This window comes from Petaurus breviceps, unplaced genomic scaffold, assembly GCF_028583685.1.
Source record: "Petaurus breviceps papuanus isolate PSGF00001 unplaced genomic scaffold, PetGlider_PUasm1.0 108, whole genome shotgun sequence".
NCBI lineage: Eukaryota > Metazoa > Chordata > Mammalia > Diprotodontia > Petauridae > Petaurus > Petaurus breviceps.
Window position 1 is genome coordinate 525,706 of NW_027185593.1, and position 21,000 is coordinate 546,705.

General features: G+C 51.8%; 1 protein-coding gene across 4 annotated transcripts in view; it reads left to right on the plus strand.

The window, feature by feature from the left end:
- Nucleotides 1-3,545: 3,545 nt before the first annotated feature.
- Nucleotides 3,546-21,000, plus strand: part of SSBP4 (single stranded DNA binding protein 4) — a 44,371-nt gene continuing 26,916 nt past the window's right edge. Inside the window, exons 1-4 of one of the 4 annotated variants that reach the window (XM_069065955.1) lie at nt 3,546-4,138; nt 12,863-12,935; nt 13,364-13,425; nt 13,732-13,816. In XM_069065955.1, the coding sequence (XP_068922056.1) occupies nt 4,080-4,138; nt 12,863-12,935; nt 13,364-13,425; nt 13,732-13,816 (279 nt within the window). In that variant the 5' untranslated portion in view covers nt 3,546-4,079. The remainder of the gene's footprint in view (nt 4,139-12,862; nt 12,936-13,363; nt 13,426-13,731; nt 13,817-21,000) is intronic. The other 3 variants (XM_069065775.1, XM_069066011.1, XM_069065866.1) reach the window with 3 other exon arrangements.

Consider the following 21,000-nt stretch of genomic DNA (forward strand, 5'->3'; position numbering starts at 1 on the left):
TTCCCATACTCGAAGGTCCTCGAGCTCCCTTCCTTTCCGATGGGGATCCCACTCCTGTCTATCTGGTCTTTTCAATATAGGGTATGTGGATGGAAAGCCCCTCCTCCAGGAGCCAGGGACTGCCCAGACCTATTCACTCAATCCCGTCCAACAAGTAATCATTAGTACACTGTAACAACAGTGAGCAAACAGCTACTGCCCTCCAGAAGCTTACATTCTGCTCTGGAGATAACATGCACAGAGAGAAGTAAATACAGCCTCTTTGCTAAAGAAACACCAGGTCACTGAAGGGGCCTGAGTCTGTGTATTAGTAACTATGGCTGGTTATTTCATATGACCTGACGTCAGGAGGCCAAGTCAAGGCCCAGATGGGCAGCTTTCTAGAGCTGAGACACTGGCTCCTCAGACCCAGTGGGCCTGATTTTCTTATCTGAATAGTCTCCAAGTGGGAAGGGATCTCGGAGGGGTCTTTAAAGCCAGCAGGCTGATGAGCAGAGTCTGGACCAGGGGTGAATAACCTTTTGGTCTCAAGGCTTCAATCAAAGGCCACACTCCAGGACCTAGAGGGCCACATGTGGCCTTGAGACAGAAGGTTTCTCACCCCTGGACTCTGGACAGTGGAATACATGGGTCTCAAGACAGCCCAAGGCCATGTGAGGAGGGGAAACTTTCTTCAACATCCCCCAGAAGGGATTTTTTGGCGTCTGTTGAAAAGGCTGCAGCAATGGGAAGCTCACTACCTCACAAGGTAACCTCTGTCTCTTCTGGTTAATTCTGATCATTGACTGAGCCCTGTATTTGAGCTGAACTCACCCAGTTCCTGAGCCTTGGGGTGACAGAGTTGGAGCTGTGGAGAAGGAACCAGGCCACTGGGGCATCAGGAGTCTTGGATTTGAAGTCAGCAAAGCATGATTGACACCCAGACCCTGTCCCTTAACTTGTGGTATGATCTTGGGCATGCCCGCATCACTTTTTGGGCCTCACTTTTCTCACCTGTTAAGTGGAGTCAACTACCACCTTGGCACTTTTCAGTTCATATGGTGAAAACCTCTTGTGAGACTATTTCAGCCTCAGAGAAACCATGGCCTATGGTCTTGGGAATCAGGAAGACAAGGCAAGTCAAATCTTGCCTTAGGAACTTTATTAACTGTGTGACCCTGGGCAAGTCATCTATCCTCTCTGAGCCTCAATTTTCTTATCTGTAGAATGGGGGTAATAATATGTACCTGTGGCACCCCCACACAAAAATACATACCCTGTGAAGTTCAAATACGATACTATAGTATTTGAAAACTTTAAAGGGCTGTATAAATGTTATTTGACTGATGGCAGAACTGTTTTGGGGAACCCCTGAGGTCACTTCTATTAATCCTGGGGGATGAGGAAATAGGGCAAGGCTTAGAGATCTGTCATTATTAAGCATTTTAAGTTGATCTTATTCTTTGGTCCTGACAAGGACCTTATAAGGGAGGCCAGGTCAGAATTATTATCATCATCCCTCTTCGTTTTCCAGATGTGGAAACTGAGGCACAGAAAGGGTCGAGGACTGAGCCAGGGTCCCCAGGCTAGCCACAGGTTTGAACCTCAATCTTCCAAAAGAAAAGAGAGTTGCAAGTCCCTGGCTCCTTCCCTTATACAGATCTTGGTCAGGAAAGGGTGGGGGTGGGGGTGGGGGTGGGGGTGGGGTGAAGCAACAGCTGCCAGACAGGAAGAGGACCAGACAGGGATGGCTGTTTTATACTCTTAGCTAGGAAGGAACCTTAGGGATCATCCAGTCCAAAGTCTCCCTTACAGATGGGTCCAGAGCAGAGAATCTACTGGCCCCCAAACACTCAATTAGTGTGTGGTCCTATGGGACCCCAACTTCCAGTCCAGGGAGCTTTCCTGCCAGCAAGGCTCATTCGTCTACTGTATAAATAGAGCAGTAAGACAGAGTCCCTGTCCTCAAGGATCTTAGCATCATAACTGACATTCACTTAGAAATGTACAAAGCCCTCCATCACTACTTAGTCAAGCCTTAGTCTAAACCCAGCAAGTTATTGTACAGATGGGTAAACTGAGACACAAAATGGTTGTGATCTGCCCAGAGTCACACAGAGAATAAATGTGAGAGGCAGGGCTGGAAACTAGGTCTGTGAGGTAGGGGCTATTTTTGTTCTCACTTTATGGGTGAGGAAACTGAGGCAGACCTCAACTCTCACAGCAAGGAAGTATCTAAAGCAAGGTTGGAATTCACGGCTTCCTAAATTCAAGTCCAACACTATGCTGAGCCACCTAGTTGTCTGGAGCATACATGCACCCAGACCCGTAGAGTCTCAGACATTCTCCTTTTACAACCACATCCACAATGCTGGGCAGAGAAACATCCATGCTCCCAACTATGCACACAGCCACAAGCACAACCACAAACAACAGCCAATCATAACTTCCCACTTTGTAGGAGACAATAGAGCGGGCATGGGGGAAGAGAGCTGAATTTGAATTCTGACTCATGAACTTTCGGGATACCTTCGTCTCAGTGACTCGGGACCTCAGCTTTGTTATCCAGATGGGATTTATAACAATGCCTGTGATAGTCGTCAGAGAATGTAAGAAGCTACAGAAATGTCTGTGATCATTATCTCTGTTTTCTAACCCTAATCACCCACAGCATAGGAGTGGGGTGCCCAGGAGGTGTCTGGACCTCTCCCGATATAGGCTGGATGTTGGGGTAGACCAGGGGGCACCGGCTCAAAGACAAGCAGGATTCTGTAGGTGGATGCTTGAGGGGGAGGGAGCCCCTAGACTGGGCTGGCCAGGAACAACGAGCAGAGAAGAGGGAAGGGGGAGGGAGGGAGGAGAGGGGAAGCAAACACCCCCCACCACTGCCCCCACCCTCAGCCTGGGAGCTCTGGGAACCCAGCCTGCCAAAAGAGTTCTATGAGAACTCCCCTCCCAGGCGCCCCGGGGCAGCTTTAAAGGGGAAAAGAGAGAGGGAAACAGGGGACCCAGGGGGCGGGGGTGGGGCTGGGGGGAGGGGCATACACCCACCCCCCAGGCCCTCAGATCCCAGGCTGCAGGCTCTGAACCTCCAAGACCGCAAAACCTCAGCGTTGGGGGGGGGGGGAACGCCGAGAATCGGGAACCCCCCCCAAGGGAGAGAGCAGAAAAGCGGCCTCCCTGTGCGTGTGATGAGTCTATGTGACCTTGCGTGTACACACGTGTGTGTCTGTGTCATTTCTGTGAGTAAATCTGATGTCAATTTCCCTCCATTCTCCAGAGCAGTTCCTTAACCCTAGTAGGGGCTTAATAAATGTTGAATTAAATTGAGACCAAGTGAGATTTTGGGTGTGACTGTGGGTTTGTGAGGGTGGTCGAGAATCTGCATTGGGCAGTGTGTTTGTGAAAGGGTGTGAGTATAGCTTCGTGACCCTGGGGGTGGGCTGTAAGTGTGTCAATGGTGGTACCCGTCTGGGCAAGAGAGAAGCCTTAAGTACGGGGGGGGGGCGTGTGTGCGTATTGTGTGTGTCTGTGTCTGTGTCTGTGTAGGGAGAAAAAAGCCAGGTGTGGGACAGTCATTAGGTGTGCAAATCCCACCAATGTGAGAGATGGAAGGTGGGAGGGGGGAGCGTGGGCGCACTAGTGTGACCTAGTGTGCGAGGACCCCAGAGCCGTGGGTGTCAGAATGTGAGTTAGTGTGTGTGTCGGGGGGCGGGAGGAGCTAGGGAAGGGAAGGGGAGGAGAGACCCTCTCCCCTCCGCCGCAGCGGTCTCTCTAGCCTGGCGCCATCGCCCTTTTAAGAGCTGAGCCTGGAGAGGGAGGGAGAGGAGGCTGAGCGGAGCTGGGGGAGCAACGCGCGATTCCTGGAACAGCCGGACCAAAAAAAAAAAAAAAAAAACCCAAAGCCGGAGCTGAAGCTGGAGCCGCCGCGACCGTTTCAAGTTCCCCCCGCGTGGAAAATGTACCTGATTTCTGTCCAAAGCTCCGGGATGTAAAACTAAAGGGGGCGGGGGGGTAGCTATGGAGATGGAGACCTCGGCAGGCTCCTTTCTTTGACAGGTGTGGAGTAGGGGAAAAAGTCTGAAAGAGAAACAAGCAGCATGTACGCCAAGGGAGGAAAGGGCTCTGCCGTCCCCTCCGACAGCCAGGCTCGGGAAAAGTAAGTGCGGCGGCGCCGGCGCTGGAGCCGGGCGGCTGGGGAGTCCCTGGGAGCGCGGGGCGCGCGGGGGCCGCTGCGAATGCGGGGGGAGGGTGGCACGCGGGGCCGCGGGAAAGCGGGGGGGGCCGTGGGGCTGCCGTGAAGGCGGAGGCTCAGGGGGAGCCGAAGGGAGCGCAGAGCCGCGGGAGAGGCGAGGAGAGGGGATGGAGGGGAGCGCGGAGCCAGGGCGCGCGGGGCTGCGGGGCACGCAAAGGAGCGCGGGGCCAGGGCGCACGGGAGGGAGAGGGTCGAGGGGTCCCCGGCCTTGGGGCGCGGGCGCGAGAGCAGAGCCGGGGCGGCCGCGGGGACCGCCGAGCGCTCCGAGGCGGCTGCTCCCGGTCGGGGAGAGCGAGGCTGGAGGAGCCGGGGAACTGCCGAATTGGGGGGCCGGGGTTCTCATTCTGCGCGGGGTCCAAATTGCCTGCCACCTCGGGGGAGTCGTCGGACACAGGGAGGGCAGACCCTGGAGGGGGACAAGTGGCAGGGCCCCATCCCAATCCCCCGTCCCCCCCATCGGTCCCCCACGTACTAACTCGCCGCCGCCTTTAAAGTTTTCGCTGGGCGCCGCGCGGCGGGGCTGGGCTGGGCTGAACTGAACTGGGCTGGGCCGCCCTCGCTAGCCCAGGCTCCGGCCCTGAGACCGCCGTCAGTCTCAACAAGAACTGGGGGAGGTCGGGCTGGGGGGCAGGCTTACACTCGAGTCCCGGGGCCAAGCTGGCGGGGGTCAGAGGGGCGCCAGGGAAAAGTTTGGGACCAGAGCCGCGGCGAAGTTGGCGGCCCCTGGCCGGGGGCGGATAATGACAAGAGGCCGGACTGGAGTCAGAGCGGGAAGGGTAGGAATTGGGGCGGGGGGGGCAGGGCCAGGGCTCTCCAGGCAGGGAGCCCCAGGGCCTGGGGCCCACGCTGCGGCAATGGACTTGGGGCCCTGAGCGGGGGGTCCCCGGGCTGCAGTGGAAGGTAGGGGTCCGGCTGCCAGAAAGTTCTCCTCTGGTTTGCTTTGCTGTCTGTCCACCCATTGAACTAGGCTGGGACAACCCCCCTGGAGGTCCTGAGGACCTCAAGGCAGCCTGGTCCCGGAAGGGTTAGAAAGGCCTCGGAGGGGAAGGGGGCAGTGGCCTGGATGGGACCGTCCTCATCCCTCCTTCCCGGCAGTAGCAGATCACTGAGCTTAGGCTGGTCACCCCGACTCCAGGACCCCAGGATTCCTACGCCGTCCCCGCCCTCCTGCTGCCCCAAGTACTAGAAGCTCCCAGGAAAGTTGCTGGCTAAGAGGTGGCCCCCTGGGCCCCTGGGGGCAGACACGCCCCCTCCACCGGCGGCCCCGCCCCGCGGCCACCTGTCCGTCTGTCCCCTGGCCCCCTCCCGCTCCTGGCGACTGGGAGGAGCTCCAGTCTCCGTTGCGGGGCGGGGCATGGGGCCTCCCTGGGGACTGGCCTGGGCTGGGGTCAGGGCGGGGTCGGGGGCTGGAGGAGCCGGAAACTTGGAGACTTTGGGGGGTGGGCGGGACTTGGCCGCCGGGGGCGGGGAAGGGGGGGCGGCAGAAGAAGGGACCTGGAGCGGGAGGTGGCCTCCAGCGTTCAAGGCCGTGGCAGCAGAGACCAAGGCTCCCGGACCCAGGTCGGGGCTCTGGGGCAGTGGGACCCTCCTCCATCGCTAGGGCTTCTGGGTAAGACCCAGGGTCCCTGGCCTCCCCCTCCCCTGCTGGGGCCAAAGATGGAGAAGAGCTGGAAGGCTGAAAACCCATTCTGTCAGGCTTTCGTTTCCCAAGAGTCCCCTCCCCCGCAATTCCCCCACACACACTACCCCATACACACATAGGCTTCCTCCAGCACCACCTCAGTGGCCTCCCTTCTTCCTACTGCCATGGCAGGCGTGGCCTTCTGGCAAAGGCTTGTTATTGTAGGGTTGTTCTTGACCGCCTGGGTTTAGGGTGGCTGCTCACTGACTTAGAAGGCCCTAAGAATCCTTTAGAACAGAGAAGGTAGAATAGGATGTCAGAGCTAGGGAAGAAAGGCTCTTAGTCCAGAATGTCACAGCTGGGGAGGGTCCTCAGATTCTATGAGCTTAAGGCTTTTATATTCTAAAAGCTTAGAGCCTAGACTGTCCTAGCTGAGAGGAGGGCCCTCATAACCTAGAAGGTAGAATGTCTGAGCTGGGAGGCACCTTAGAGATCACTGAGTCCAGCCCCCTTCCTTTTACATATTAGGAAATCTAAAAATAGGGGGTGGGGCAGCTATAACTGTCATCCCAGAACCAGGTGCATGCCTCTTCTGTGTAACAGCCTTCAAAAGCAGCTGTCCTGCCCACTTGGAGTTTTTGCTTTTCCTAGTTAAACCTTAGTTCCTTCCAATGATCCTTCTGTGTCTCAGGTTCAAGGGCCCTCACCATCCTGCTTGCCTTCTTCTGGATGCTTAACACTCTAATCACGTGCTTCCTTAAATGTAGCACCTCTGACTGAGCACACTGCCTGACTCATGGTCTGACTAGGGCATAATTCAGAGGGCTCATCTCCTCCTTATTCCTGGGAAACTGCCGCCCCAGACTTCATTCACTTTTTTTGGCTGGCCTGTCACACACTGTTGGTTCCTACTGAGCTTGTAGGCCACTAAAACCCCCAGATCTTTGCTACTTAGCCAGCCCCGCCCCCCCCATCATTAGTTTTTTGAATCTGATATTTCTCTGGATCTTGTTGTGTTCCATTCAGCCCAGGATTCTAGCTTGTTAAGGTCTTTTAAAATCCTCATTCTGTCAGCCTTAAATCACCCGAAAATTTGATGGGCATGCTAATACCTAGGCTGGAGGCCGGCATGCTTCTATGACTTTATCCAAGTCATTGATAGAAATGTAGAAGCATCCTTGGGGTAGGTACTCACTGGAGACCTTCAAAACTTCTTTTTTTCAATCTGATCTTCAGCTGCCTAATTGTCCTAATGGTCTAGCCAAGTAAAGGGTTACTGGCCCTTGATGATATGGTACCCCAAAGCTGTTGGAGAGGAGATGGGCCCCTTCCTCCTCCTCCTCCTTCTGCCCTCTGTCGAAGTTCAATGGTACCTTCTTGCAAGGACCCTACTCCATGGGGCTCCTACTCCACCCCCAGGATTTCCCCAGCTTTTCCAAGCCCCTGGCTGAGCCTCCTTTACAACCCTGCATTTTCTATTTATCCCCTGTCCAGTCCAGGAGAATCTAGGCTCCTAGAGTCTGACTTGAAAGTGACACCAAGGGACATATAGTCCCAAGTCTTGCCAGAACAGGAATCTTCTCTTTAGCATCCTCCCCTAAATGCTCCTTGAACTTCTACTTGAAGACTTCTAATGATGGGGAAATTCCCTACCTCTCAAGGCAATCCATTTCACTTTCGGGTAGTTATAATTGTTAGGAAACTTGTCCATAAGGCAGCCTAGCATGATATGAAAAGCATGGGTTTGAGTTTCAGAGGAGCAGTTTTCAAATCATGCTTCTGCTGTTGTTACTTTGGATAAACCACTTCACCTCTGGGGATCTCAGTTTCCTGATTTACAAAAAAAGTGGATTAGACCACATGATGTATAAGATCCCTTTCAGCCATGAATGAGTGAATAATGTGGCATTCACTAAAGAGACAAAGAATGAGAAAATCGGTGCCTGCCTTCAGGAGATCACATTCTAATGGGGAAGACTATATGCACATAACCACAGGTATACAAGATATGTACACAAGAAATTGGAGAGACTCTGAGAGGGAGGGTACTAGCACTAAGGGTGATCACGAAAGGCTTCTTGCAAAAGGTGGGATTTTAATTGGGACTTGAAAGAAGCCAGGAGTTGAAGACAAGGAGGGAGAGCATTCCAGGTCTGAGAACAGCAGTGAAAATGCCCAGAGTCTGGAGATGACGGGTCTTGTGAGAGGAACAGCCCAGAGACCAGTGTCACTGGATTTTAGAATACATGGAAGGGTATAAGGTGTAAGAAACCTAGAAAGGTAGGAAGGGGCCAGGTCATGGAGGGCTTTGTTAAGTCAAATAGAGGATTTTCTGTTTGATCCTAGAGGCAATAGGGACCCACTGGATTTAACTGAAAAAAAAAATGGGGTGGCAACATGGTCAGACATTCACTTTGGGAGGCTCTCTTTGATGGTGGAGTGGAGGATGGATTGGCGAAAAGAAAAGACCATCCCTACCCTCATGGAGCTTACCTTCTAATGGAGGAGACTACGCAGATAGGAGAGTCATGTCCATCGAAGGGTACTTTGTTCCAGAAAGTTCTAGGAATAGTGAATGATATGATGGGGGAGCAGGTTGACAAAGTCTTTCTTGGGATGATGGCAGCATTGATTTGATTCTCTTGGTCTTAGGGGAAGCTGAGATCTTCCTCTCACCTTTCTCCTGGCTTCTCCTGGAGATCCTACGGAATCAGTTCAAACTCTGTGCCCCATGCCCTTTCGTATATATGGAGGCAGTGATCATGACCCATCTCTGTACCCCATGATGGCCTTTCACATATATGGAGGCAGTGATCGTGACCCATCTCTGTGCCCCATGATGGCCCTTCACATATATGGAGGTGATGGTCATGGCCGGTGAAGGCTTTTTAGTTTCCAGAACAGGCATATACAGGCTCAGACAATTTGAAAACACTAAATGATACTGGGAAATACTTAAACTTCTCAGTGGGATAGTTCAAGTTGACTGTGGTGTAGTGGAAATTGGAGCCAGAAGACCTGAGTTTGATGTTAAGGCCAGGCACATGCCTTCAGATTAAGTCACTGCCCTCCCTGAGCCTATCAAATGGACAAAATACTACTTGCCACACCCACCTTTAAGGAATATTGGATGAAAAGCATTTGTAAACCGTGAAGTGCCATGTAAATCTAGGTCATTATTATAAAGTCATCTGAATAACATTTTTCTTCAGGGTCCTCTAGTCTGGTGGCATCCCAGGACCTGACTTCGAATCCCCATCCCCTGATTTACTGCCATGATCCTGGGCATTCTCTTGGTCTTCGTTTTGGGGGGAACAAATAGTGAATTCTGTGTTGAACACAATGAGACTTGATGCTATTTGAACATCCTAGTGGACATGGAGTGCTGTTAATGGTGTGAGAAAGAAGTTAGGACCATCCTAATTTGGTATATATACTTCATAGTTCCTAACATATAATAGGTACTTAGTGAACATCTCTTGAATGAATGAGAGAGTTCTCTGCCTGGCATTCAGAGCCCATCACAGCTAACTCCTACCCTACCTTTCCAGCATGATCCTATATTACTCCCATTTATGCATTCTACAATCAACTCAAATGGACAAATCCCTGTTTCTTGAATAGTGTTCTTCATATCTTTGCTCAGGATGTTAATTGTGCCTGAAATGTTCACCCTCTCCTTCCACGACTGTTGAAGTCCTACCCATTAATTCAGCCACCATTTACACAAGATACTTTATACCACCTCTTAGAAACCTCTCCAGATCTTCACCCTCTCCTCTTGATAACAGCCTTCCCTCTCAGACTTTCATTTCCAGAGGTGGGGAACATGTGACCTCAAAGCCACTCTTGAGGAACTAGAAGGCCTCAAGGCTGCAGGTTCCCTACCCCTGATTAAAGCCCTCTCTGATACAATTATCCAGTAATGCTGTGTATTATTATTGACTTCTCTTCTTACTAGACTACGAGTTCCTTAGTGAGGCAGCAGTCCTGTCTTTTCTTAACATAGAATGGCCTCCAAAGCTCAGCCAGGTGCTCTGCCCATAGTAGGTGCTTAATAAATGTTAAATGGATGAATGGATGAGATACAGATTGGAGAATCACCTGCATAAAAGAAAGAGCTGTCACTCAGAGGGTAAATGGAATCAATTTCAGGAAGAGAAAGAAGAAAAGGAAAGGAGAGAGAGGGAGGGAAAAGGGAGAGAGGGGGAGGAAGAGAATATATATGTGTGAGTATAGAGAAGGAAGGCAAGACTTTGGCTGCTGGCTAAGTCTTAGGAAGGTTCACTGTGAGAGAAGATTCTATAGAGGAGCAATCTGACAGCTGGGAAAAGAGTGAGCCAGAGAACAGTGTCACCGAAGGTAAGAGAGGAAAGCATCCAGAGGCAGGGTTGGTACAATGTTAACACCCAGTGGTGGTATCAAGAGGTTATGGGGGATGCTGCCTAAGAAAAGGAGATATAGGGCCTTGGAATTGGCAGCTTGAGATCATTGGTGACAACAGTCCAATGAGAAGGGGTTGAAGAATGAATGAATGAATGAATACATGAGCAATTGTAGACTGTTGCTTTTAGAAGTTGAGTCAGGGGGCGGCCAGGTGGCTCAGCGAGTAAGAGCACCGGCTCCAGTGTTGGGATGACCTGGATCAAATCCGGGCTCAGATACTCAGCACCACACCTGGAAATAACTGGCCGTGTAACCATGAGCAAGTTACTTAACCCCAATTGCTTTAAAAAAAAAAAAAAGAAGTTGAGTCAGGCACTGTTGGTGGATTTGTGAACTGCTCCAACCATTCTGGAGAATTAACTACATCCAAATGTGCAACATCCCTACTAGATCTCTATTCCAAAACAGATCAAAATAAAAGGCAAAAGGACCCACATGTACAAAAGTTTTCTAGCAATTCTTCTTGTGGTGGCTAAGAACTGGAAACCAGAAGAGATGATTCCCATTAATTGGGGAGTAGCTGAACGAGTTGTGGTGGAACACTATTGTGCTATAAGAAATGACAAGGGGGACGGGTTCAGAAAAAACCCAGGAAGACTTACATGACCTGATGCAAAATGAAATGAGCAGAACCAAGAGAACATTGTACATAGCAACAGCAACATTGTAAGGATGATCAACGGTGAATGACGTAGCTCTTCTATGACCCAAGACAGTTCCAAAAAACCCATGATGAAACATGCTATCCACCACCTCCAGAGAAAGAACTGATGGAATCAGAGTGCAGATTGAAGCATCCTTTTAGTTTTTATTTTGTGTGTGTGTCTTCTTGTTTGTTTACAACAAGACTAATATGGGACAAGAAGTTGGATCAGGAAGAAGTAGGATGGTAGCTTGAGAGGGGAAGAGCCTGGAATTATGGGATCATAAAAGCACAAAATCATTAGATTTGGAAAGGGTCTTAGAGGTGGTCTAGCCTACTCCTTCATTTTTACAGATAAGGAACTGAGGGCCAGAGAAGGAAATGACCTGTGCAGGGTCACACAGGTAGCTGACACCAGAGCTGGTTTTCATCCCCAGGTTCTAGGAAGGGCTTTCTAAGCTAGGAGAGACAAGCACACATTTGTAAGTATTGGGGAAGGATATTGTGGGGAGGAAGCTAAGAGTCAGAGGAGGAAGGTAGTCAGGGACACAGGGAGATCCTGGCTTTTCCCAGGATTGACTGACCCCAGAGGCTCTCGGCTCCTAGGCCAGGGCTGCCCCTCCTGATTTAGGGTGTTCCCCCTAAATGATGTCAGGTGCTCTAGAGAAAGTGCAAGAGGAGGAGCCCCTTAGCATGGACCCTGGCTTCCTTCGAGACTCAGTTCAAGGCCATTTTTAGCAAGAGGCTATTCCCAGTCGTCCCCCTGCCCCCCCTAGCGCTGGACCTTTGTACCAGCTGTCTCTCATTCCTGGAATCTTCTCCCTCCTCCCCTCCCCCTAGGAGCTTCTCTGGTTTTCTCCAGGTCTCAGCTGAGATCCCAATTTCAGTAGATTTTCCCAGCCTCCCAGCTGCCAGTGCCTTTACCCTGCACCCTCGGGTGCAGGTCCTCACCATTTCACTCCTAGACTGTTGCAGGAGATTGCCTCAGGGTCCTGTCCATTCTCCATTCAGCCACTAAAGTGATTTTCCTAGAGCATGGGTCCGACCATGTCAACCCCTCACTCAACAAACTCCAGTGGCTTCCTATTGCCTCTGTTTGGCATTCAAAGCCCTTCATCTTCACAGCCTAGCCCCCTTGGGCCTCTCTTGTTTTCTTATGCCTTCCTCTCCATCCTGTACTCTTCTGCCCACTCACCTTGGCCTCTATCTCTCAGGCCATCCCCCATGCCTGGAATGCTTTCCTTCCTCATCCCTGCCTCCTGGCTTCCCTGCCTTCCTTTAAATCTCACCTAAAATCCTCTTTTACAGAAAGCTTTCCCCAGGCCCTCTTCAGTACGGTGCCTTCTCTCTGTTAACTGTTTCCTGTTTATCTTGTATGTATTTGTTTGCATGTGGTCTCCCCCATTAAACTGTAAGCTCCTTGAGGGCCAGGAATGTCTTTTGCCTCCTTTTGTATTTCCAGAACTTAGCACAGGGCCTGGAACATACTGGGCAATTAATGAATGTTTACTGATTGACTTGGATCCACCAGGTTGCTTACACATTGTCTCCCAGATGATGGAGGGGACAAATCCAAGACCGGGCTGTTTCGACGAGTTGTCATGATTAAGACATGATAAATGCTTGTTGACTTAACTCATTGGTTCAGTGAAAGGTGTCCAACGGACCTGGGTTTGAATCCTGCCTTTTATTCTCCTTGTCCTTTGGTTTCCTCACCTGTAAAGTGTATGTGTGGGGAGGGGGTGGTTAGTCAGGCAGGATGGTCTCTTTCATGTCCAGCTCTCTGGTGCTTGTGAATCCTAAACCCCGAAGGATTGACAGGGACAAACAGAACAGCCTGTCTTCTGATAAACAGATCCAAACATACCTGGCTCCAGTGCGTTTTCCCCATGCCCTGAACCTGGCCTTCTCTGTGTAGGTTGGCGCTCTATGTATATGAGTATCTGCTTCATGTGGGAGCCCAGAAGTCAGCGCAGACCTTCTTGTCGGAGGTGAGAACCAGCTGGCTGGGGTAGGGCCGCCCACTCCTGCTCAGCTCCCCCTTCCCTCTTCTTCCCTGCTCTCCTTTCACCTACCCCCACCCCTTTCTCTCCCAGGTTCCTTGGCTCTGTTTTAACTGAGATGGTGGGGGGGGGTGGAGTTTGAAAGGATCCAGGGCCTGAAAGCACTGAGGGGGCTGAGATTGCTGGGACTGAATGACTAACCCTCTCTAATTGCTGCTCGTTAGGCCCATGATTTAGAATTAAGGAACTAGGGGGAATGAGGGGGTTTGCAGGGCTGGGGGACCCAAGGTGATGAGAGAGCCAATATTTCTAAGGTGGGGGGAAGGGAAGGAAGCCAGGTGGTGGGGGGTTTGGGGGAGGACATGGGGAAGGGCTGGGCAGGGTCTCTCTCCCTAACCTGCTTCTGGCTCTGACAGATCCGGTGGGAGAAGAATATTACATTGGGGGAGCCCCCAGGGTTTCTGCACTCCTGGTGGTGGTAAGCTATTGGGGGGGGGAAATGTCCCCAATAAGGCAGGGCTGTTCTAGGGAGGAGTAATGGGGGAAGGGGCAGAGGCTTTGAGATGAGGGGAATGGGGAGGAGCCCTCAAGGCAAGAAAAGAATGATGGGAAGGGAGGGATAAGGTTCGGATGAGTAGGGTCCAGTGGGGCACGGGTATCCAGGGAGGAGTGATGGGTGGGGGGGAGATTGGCCGTGGTGAGGGGTCTGAGGACAAGAGGACAGGGCCTGTATTGGTTAGAAGGCTGTGCCAGTGTCTTCCTAATCATTTCCTTTCCCCCACAGTGTATTCTGGGACCTATATTGTGCAGCCCCTGATCGAAGAGAGACCTGTGAGCATTCTAGTGAAGCCAAGGCTTTTCATGATTACGTGAGTCCCTGCCCCCTCCAGGGGCCAGATCTGGGGCTGGCAGCTGGGTAGCTAGAGAACCTTGGAAAGACTCTAGGTTTTGGATGTACATGAGTACCTGCATGCTTTAAGAGAGCCTGGGGGGCTGCTGGCCTCAGTCCCTCAGCTTTGGGACTAATGGAAGCCTCCACTCTAAACTGCTGGTTTTCTTTCTTGTAAGAATCTCAAGCATTGGAAGAAGACTCCTCTGTCTCTTTATGGTCCTGTGTCTGAGGAGGTAACCCTTGTCTGCTCTAGGACAGACTTGCTGCATTGAGGAAGGCCTGCTGCCCTTTTGGAGGGCCCCAAAAGCTTAGGGACAAACCAAGCAATTAGGAGAGGATAGGCAGGGCTCCGGGCTCCCCAAAGGTCTTGCTTTCTCTGCTGACCACCCTTCTCTAGGTGGGTACTATTCCCTCTACCCATTCAGGTCAGCACCTGCTTGGAAACCTCAGGAATTGCCTTGGGAATGGAGAGATTACAGAATTTGCCCAGGGTCACTGAGCCACCAGGAACTACAGGCAGGGCTTGAATTCTATAGCTTCCTGATCCCAGGGCCAATTCTCTGCCTAAGTCCACCTCACCTCTCTTCCTACAAATGGGCACATACTTCCTACAAATGGAAAAGCCCATAGATTACAGGGATCAAAGATTAAAAGCAGAAAGGTCATCTGATATCTGATCCAACCCCTTCATTTTACAGATGGGGAAATTGAGGTCTAGGGGAGTGAAGTGACCTAAGGTCCCCTACATAGTAAGTTAGAGAGCTGAGATTCAAACTTGGGCCTGGTAACTTTAGGAGTAGCTCAAAGTGTTATGGGCACAGTGTATTCATACACACACACACACACACACACACACACACACACACACACTCTCTATCTTCCTCCTTCCCATCCCACTCCATCATCCTCCTCTCTCTCCCCTCTCTCTCCCTCCTCTCTCTCTTTCTTCCCTTCTTCCTCTCTCTCCACCTCCCCTCAGCTCTTCCATCCAATACCCTCCTTCTCATAAACACACTCACCTTAAAATACAGACTTCCTCACTCACACAGCTTCCCTGATAGACTCATAGAGTCACACACTCTCCAAGTTGGGGGGACTCCTACCCCATTGGCATCCCCTCCACAGCGTGCCCAATAAATGTCAACTCTCCAGCCTCTCCCTGCAGGCCTCCAGGTAAGGGAACTCACCATCCCCCTCTCTTGGGGGGAAGAGGAGAGGGGTGATGACTCTAATTGGCCTCTTCAGCACCCCCCTTCCTGGTTCCACTCTCTGGGACCCAACAGAATAAGACTAATCCCTCAGACCTAAGTTTTCTCAGTCTTCTCTCCTCCTGGTAAACATTCTGGGTTCCTTAAGTGGATCCCATCTTCTTTTGGCTACTGTCCTGCTCATTACTATCCTTCCTAAAATACCCAGTCCAGAGATGAACACAGTATCAGAGGTGTGGTCTGCCCCAGGACAGAGGACAGCTGCCTTATCCCACTGTGGACTCATCTCCAGCTTGCAGGCCACTAAATCCCTCAGATCTTTCCCGGACCAGCTGCTTTCCAAGCAGCACCTCCCCTATTTGAAAAGTTTGTTTGGTCCCAAGTAGAAGACATAATTTTACAGCAAAGATGTGCTGATGAATGTTTAACAATCAGCTCACCAGAAAGAAAATGTACTCAGCACAGATTTTTGTATTTATTCTATAGTCTTAACATTTTCTCCATCACTTTCTTAAGTCCAAACAGTTGACAAAAACAATTTTTAAAAAACACCCTAGTTTGTAGCCTTTGCTGATTTCCAGGGTGTAAATGCTTACACTGAAAATTTCATTATTGGCTCTCAGGAAGCTGGCTCCAGCATACCCCTGGGTAGCAGCATGAAAAGAACCCAGAGTGCTGGATTGGGAGACTAAGGATCAGGTGCTAGATCTAGGCTTTGTTAGCTGGTCTAGAGGATAGAATGTTGGACTTGGAGTCCGATAGACCTAAGTTCAAATCCTCCCTCAGATACTTGCTATATATATATCCCTGGTCAAGGTACTTAGCTAATTTCAGTCCCAGTTTCCTCATCTGTAAAACAGGGAGCCCTAACAGTTCTTCACTTCAAATGAGCTAACCTTTGGAAAATGCTTTGTAAACCATAAAGTGCTGGTTAACACAAAAAGTACTTTATAAATCTTAAATCTCTATTGAAACATTTGCAATTCTTCTGATTAATTACAACATGTGTAACTTTGGCCTTGGCTCTCTGCCTCAGTTTCCCCATCTCTAAAATGAGGACATGATGGTACCTGCCTGTTGGGGTCATTATGACCATCAAATGAGATAACCCTTGTAAAAGGTTTTTGCCAGTTTTAGACCTCTAGTCTAGAAATGCAGCATTTATTATTACTTACTGAGTGGCCCTGGGCTTCAGTTCCTGTCTGTAAAATGAGGGGGCTGGATAAGGTGATCCCTAAAGTCCACTCCAGCTCTTAGGTTATTGGCATTGAGGTTCACATGTGCTCTCACACATACGTCTGTATCATCACGCTTATACTGCCTTGCCCATGCTCACAAGCAGCCTCATACACAATGCCATGCACATTTGACATAGATTTGTTCTTGGTCACACAGAAGCTTAGTGCCTTCCAGCTCCCAGTCCCAAAGATCTGATCTCTTGTCTGGTATGGGAAGGGCTGGGAGTGAATGGACTGGGTGGTAGAGGAGGCTGAGGAATGTCATGGATGGTTTTTGTGGGTGGTCCAGTTATGAAAGTCCTGCTATGAAAGAGACTTCCCCCTCACCTCTAAATTCTGATGATGAAGAGAGGGCTGTTGCTTCCATGATGAAGTTTGCATAGGGGAGCCAAAAGGTTCTTACAACTTGGGGGTATGGGGAGTGTCTGGGTCACCTTCCCCCAGGCCCAGGGAAGGGCAGTGACTTCCCAAAGGTCACCAGGCAATTTAGTGGCAGAGTCAGGACTCCTATCCAGGTCAAAGTTAGAGCCTAACTAGGATCTGTCTCCAGAGAGCTCCAGAAGGGAAGACTAAGAATATATTGGAGCTGAGTGGGGTGGTGAGTTTGGCAGGATTGCTGGGAGAAGGGTCAATATTGACTCTTTGCATATATGTTCTGGAGCAGGGCAGAACGGGATGTGTTTTTCTAAGTAAGGTGAACTGAGGAAGAACAACACACCCAAGCCCCAGAGTAGCCCCACCCCATATCTGTAAATCTAGGTCCTGGCCCCTTCCCCCTAGGGGGTGGAGTGGGAGGAGGTTAAAAATCTGGGCCTTAAGGAGGCAAGTCGATTTCTGCCTGGCCACTTCCCAGATGCCTTGCCTCTACAGACTGAGCTCCAGGAAGCTATTTCCAGGGGTATTTCCTGCTCCCAGGGAGGTTTCCCCCCCCTTCCCCTGGCTCCAACCCCATATACAAATAGGAGAAACTCACGTAGAGATCATAATCATTTGTATCATTGCTTTAAGGTTTTAAGCATCCATTGTCTCATTTAAAGAAACTGAGGCTCAGAGAGGTCAGTGAATGACCTTGTTTAGTCATGTGCAACTCTCTTCATGGCCCCATCTGGGGTTTTCTTGGCACAAATACTGGAGTAAGGTTTGCTCTTTCCTTCTCCAGCTCATTTTACAGAGGAGGAAACCAAGGCAAACAGGGTGAAATAACTTGCCCAGGATCATACAGCTAGTAAGGCCAGCATTTGGATTCAGGAAAATGAGTCTTCTTGACTACAGGTCTGACACTCAGGCCCTTGTTTTCATATTAATTGTGAGAGGCAGGATTTGAACTCAGTCTCTCCTAACTTTCAAGTTCAAACCCTTTCCATCCCAATACTACTCCCAGATAGAGACAGAGACCCCAGAAGAAATAGTATGCTAGCTAGAAGGGGCCCCTGAGGTCATCTAGTCCAACTCCCTTATTTGACAGATGAGAAAACTGAGGCCCAGAGAGTAGTGACTTACCTAAGGTCACAAAGGTTATAGGCCTCAAAGGTGGGATTTGAACCCAGATCCTGTGACTGCTGTCTTGTGCTCTTTCATCCTCCCCACAGACACAGAGGAAAATACACTCAGTAATACAGCACTCCACCCCCAACACCACAAATAGCCACATGCCATACATAAAATTGTGGGGAGTCTACTCGCAAATACCCCCCCTTTTTTACACCCATACACACAACCAGCATCAGGCATCAGTACATATACACACACACACTCACAGCTGGCTGGGGGCAGGGGGCTTACCTACCTTCTCCACCCAACCTTCCAATCTTCCTCTCCCCTCCCCCACTCCCACCCCCAGCAAGACTCCTCTAAGGTTTATCAGATGGAGCTCTCTGGCAGGGTAGGGGTGTGAACTGGGGAGACAGGAGCCCTGCAGGATTTATGTTTGGGAGGCTCAGAGCCTAAACTTAGTCTGCAACACAGAGGCCTTCATCCCAGCCTGACTGTCTCCCTGGGAGTATGATTTCAGATCCTCCTTATCCAATGGCTTTTCTGGTAGGGGTATGGGGGAGGGGGGGGGTGCAGGTCAAGACTTGGCTCCCATAAAAGGTTGAGTCTTTCTGACCATCCTCCCCTTCCTTTCCTCAGCTGGGGAGTAGGGGGGAATCAGTGGGGGTAGGGGGGGCCCACCTTCACCCCCCACCTCCATACCATGTTTGTCTCCTGTTCAGTCCTTATCTCAGACTATGACCCTTTCTTTCTTTAGCTGGGTTTTAGACCAGGGATGACAGGCACCCCCTTTTCTCACACACCCTCCTAGTTTTCAGGACAGAGCCAGATTTTATCCAGGAGAGAGCCTGGGGCTACTGTATGTGGGGGGAGGAGGACTAGCAGAGTGGAGATAAACTCTGAAAATACCCCTTGTTCCCTTATTCTCTGGAGGTTCCTCCCTCCACCATTCAATCCAGACATCTTCATCTCTTTTCCCTATGCTGGGAGGGAATGGGGTAGGAGTAGCAAGAGTTGGAGAAGGGTATGGTTGGGGAAGTGAGAAGGGAGGTAAGGAGAGGGAAGATGAGGAAGGTGGGGCTTGACAAGGGAGCAAGTCATCATTGTAGACAGGGGAGGCTAGGCTGGAAGAAGGAGCCACAGACCTGCCTGGCCTCAGCCTCAGCCTCTCTCCTGGCCTCCACTCCTCCTTGGCCTCACCTCTACCTCAGCAGCCTCCACTCCTCTGTCTCCTAGTCCTTTTCCTCGGTTCCCTTTCCTGTTTCTCCTCTCAGGCCCTCCGGGTTTCTTGGCCGTCTACTCCCTAACTTCATTCTGGAAACATTTAGGGAGGCTTCGCCTGCTGTGGGCAGGGTGATTACTCTAGCCGGCTCCGCACAGGCCCCTCCCCCATCCCCAAGGCCAAGTCAGACCTTCCCCCTCCCCAGATCTGCGCAGTCTCCTCCGCACCCCTTCCCCGTCTTTGCCCTGGGCCCTCCCCCGGTCCCTGCTTCTCCTGTCTCCCCCTTTTGTCTCTCTGCGGCCTGTCTCCCAAGTCTCCATTCTCAGGCCCTGGCTTTCTCTCACCATCCTTTCTCTCTCCTGCACCCATTCTCCATCAGTCCCTGCCTCTCCTTCCGAGTGGGTCTGTCTGCCTGCCTGTGTCTGCCTTCGCCCCCACCCGCGCCCCCAAATCTCTCCGCACTCAAAGCCTTGGGAGCTCAGGGAAGAGGAGGGGAGGAAAGGAGGGGGGGAAAGAGGCCAGGGTTGTGGAGCCGGAGCGGGGCGCTGGGCGCAGGGAGCGGGGCCCATTTCCATTTCAGAATTAATGAGATTCTCCTGAAGTGAGACACACGCGCGGCTTCAGAGGGCCGTCTGCCTCGCGGGTCAGCCCTGCGGAGTCAGGCCCCGTTGCCATGGCAGCACTGCCTTGCATATGTAAAGGCGAGAGGAGAGAGGGAGAGTGGGAGAGGGAGAGAAGGGGAGAAACAGAAGAGGGGAGAGACCTGAGGAGTTGGAGAAGGGGAGAGAGAAAAGAATGGGGAGAGAGCAAGCCACCTCCAGGACCCAAGCCTCCTGCTCTGGCCCACAAATGGGGGGCGGGGAGCTAGTCTTTGAGGAACAATGAGGGGGGAGGGGAGGCCAGACAAAGGCTAAGGTTAGCCTAGAAAGAGGGGAGATGGAGACATGTGGGGGGTGGGTCTGGGAAGGAGAGGGGGAGGCCTGGAGAATGGGAGCATACTGGGCGATCTGTAGAGAGGAGAGTCTGGTAGAGTGAGGGGGCTGAGGATAGGGAGCAGGGGGACCCGGAAAGAAGGCAAGACCTGGGATGTTGGGGGGGGGGTAGGAAGAGGGGATGGAAATGGAAAGGAGGGAGAATGATGCTAGGAGGAAGGGTAAATGGAATTGGAAAAATTGGGGTTCTCCCATCCCTGTCAATACACATTCTGGCCAAAAGAGCTGCCTTCTCTCATACCCCAGCCTCCGGATCTAGAGCCTTCAGACTATGATCCCAGAAGTACCAGAACCCAGCTGTCTCCCCCCTCTCCCACCCAAGCCTGGGCTCCATACCCTGAAGGGGGGGCAGGCTCAGGGAGGCCCCAGGGCAGAGATCAATGGGTTTGGGGGGCGGCAGGGAGGCTGCCACATCTGTTACCAACTAGTGAGGGGGGAGGGTGCCGCAGCCCTACCCTAGGGTTAGGGGGAAGGACGGACACAGAGGAGACAGAGAGAAGGGGAGGAGAGAGAGAGGGAGGGAGGGAAACGGGCGGGCCCGGGTCGTGGCCAGGAAGCTGGGCGGACATCCTGTCGGTGGAGCCCGGCCTGGCCGGAGGCCCCCGCTCCCAGCAGCTCCTCTCAGCCCCCAGTCCCTAGGCAGCAATGTGGGGGTGGGGATAGACAGCTTGGGCGATCCCCGAGGGCGGGGGCAGCTCCAAGCCCCTCTGGCCTTTCTGTCTGTACTAACAGCGCTTCCTCTCTCCCTCTCTGTCTCCTCCCTCTCTTCCTCCCTCTCTCTGTCTCCTCCCTCCCTCTCTCTCTCCTCCCCTTCTCTCTGTCTCCTCTGTGTGTGTCTCTCTCCCTCCTTTCTCCCTCTCTCTCTCTGTCTCCTCTCTCTCTCCCTCCCTCTCTGTCTCCTCTCTTCTCTCTTCCTCCCTCTCTCTCCCCTCCCCTTCTCTCTGTCTCCTCTGTCTCTCTCCCTCCTTTCTCCCTCCCTCTGTCTCCCTCCTCTCTCTCTCTCCCCCCCC